Raw genomic sequence first — 1,895 nt, forward strand, 5'->3', positions numbered from 1 at the left:
CCTGCAGGTACCCTTCTGGGACTGCTGGCTCACAGAGTTTTGGAGATTCAGGAAAGAGTTAAATGAACCTAGAGAACCTACTGTGACTGCTCTGTGCGAGCGAGACTCGGGTTTGGGACATTCCCTGCCTGCAGCAGTCCCTCTCCAGGAGCATGGTATGCAGAGGACAGGGGAGGGAAGAGAGCCTGGGGAGGGCATGGAAGCAGCAGCTGCTCATGGTAGGCAGAAGGAGGGCAGGTGAGGGCTCTGAGAGTCAATCTCGCATGTCTGGGCTGGCCTGTGGCCCTTAACCTGCTCCCAGCAGCTGCAGGGCTGGCCCTGACCCACGGCCATCTCTTCCCTCTGCTGGCAGTGTGTGTTTTTCCAGTGGTTCTGTGCTCATCCCTAGGGCAAAATGTATTGGGGATTGATTTCTCAGGTGGTTTCTCATCACATCCAAGACTTATTCTGAAAACATCAAGTCTGGGACTATTTTGCTATGGGAATGGCTTAGCAGTGGAGCAGTTTTCTCTGGCAGTGATGCCTACATGGTATCTGCTGCATTACCTCTGGCATGATTCAAATACAATTATTAAGAACCCACTTAACCATGCAAGATGAGATAGCTCCATTACATATATAGATGACTATTCCCAAGGCCATTTTTCATTCCCATGAACTCAATTTGAGTTCTGAAAATCCAAGACAGTCTTTAATTTCTGAGTTAAAGATCTATCAGCTTACCTCTTTGGAGAGTCTGGTGAAAAGGTCCCCTCCCCGCAGGAAATCTAGTATTAGGTACAACTTTCCCTCTGTTTGAAATGCTGCATTAGAAAAGGATGAAGATGTTGGAAGTTTGAACCAAGATAAAGTCCCCAGAGAGTAAGTCCTATTGACTAGCAGTGTATCATTCATGCCATTGCTTCACTGTCACTTCAAAACTTCGAGAACCAAAAAAACCCCATTTTTGTACAGAACTTAGCAATTGAGCTTCGGCTACGGGAAAAAATAGTGTCAGTTGAGAGACAACAGTGCATTACTGATATATTCATTTCTGTGTTAAGCACCTATGAATTAACAGTGTTTCCCACTCCACAGGGTATCAGGACTCACTGAGAGCGAGGCATAGAGAGAGGTTTCCATGTCTGTGTGAGAGAGGAGCCCACATACCCAAACACCCTCAGAATATCTGTCACAGTAGTAATGGGGCTGGCGTGGCAGAAGGCAACTCCAGCAAGACAGCACATTCACGTACACACCTATACAAATTTAGACTGGTACTGATTATTATACCCTACTTTTATTTAATTTCTCTTTCTAAACAATACCTGACAGCAGGTGAGGGTTTGGCAGATGTAAACTCAGCAGCTACCCCACCAGCACTACCTACCAGGTCAGACTTTATGACAAATTTATTTCAGTGGAGGACTGGCTGAAACTTACAAGTACTGGATGTCTCCTTCAGCATAAATGAAGAATTTCACACACGTAGCCTCTATGACTTTGTTAGCAACAGAGTCATAAGTAGGCAGGGGGCATCTGCACAAAAGTGTATCGCATCTAGTCACAACTCCCCAACCAATTTAAGAACAAACATGAATTATATTTTAATATAGTTACCATAATGAAGCTTGACTATGAAAGGATGGTTCACTTCTGCCAAAATATCTCTCTCCATTTTAGATCGTACCCGATCCCGAACTATAAAGAAAGAACAATAAGAACAGTGACATTAAGAAGCAGCATGGTCACTGGATACAATACTGGAATAAGGTTCTGGCAGTCTGGATTGTGATTCTTGCTCTGCTGATGGCTTGTATGACCTTAGGCCAATCAGACCACTCAAGTGTCCTCTATTTCTGACTGTCTGGTCTGTGTAGCAAGTTCTCCAGGAAGAAGAACTGGTGTCTTTCCCT

At 44.7% G+C, this 1,895-nt stretch overlaps 1 protein-coding gene across 1 annotated transcript in view; it reads right to left on the reverse strand.

Moving 5' to 3' along the window:
- RPS6KA2 (ribosomal protein S6 kinase A2) overlaps positions 1–1,895 on the reverse strand; it is a 155,323-nt gene that overhangs the window by 66,509 nt on the left and 86,919 nt on the right. The window contains exons 4-5 of the mRNA XM_005416274.2: positions 1,600–1,680; positions 724–803 (exon numbers count right to left, since the gene is read on the reverse strand). Coding sequence (XP_005416331.1) covers positions 724–803; positions 1,600–1,680 — 161 coding nt within the window. The remainder of the gene's footprint in view (positions 1–723; positions 804–1,599; positions 1,681–1,895) is intronic.

The sequence above is a fragment of the Geospiza fortis genome, unplaced genomic scaffold (genome assembly GCF_000277835.1).
Source record: "Geospiza fortis unplaced genomic scaffold, GeoFor_1.0 scaffold41, whole genome shotgun sequence".
NCBI lineage: Eukaryota > Metazoa > Chordata > Aves > Passeriformes > Thraupidae > Geospiza > Geospiza fortis.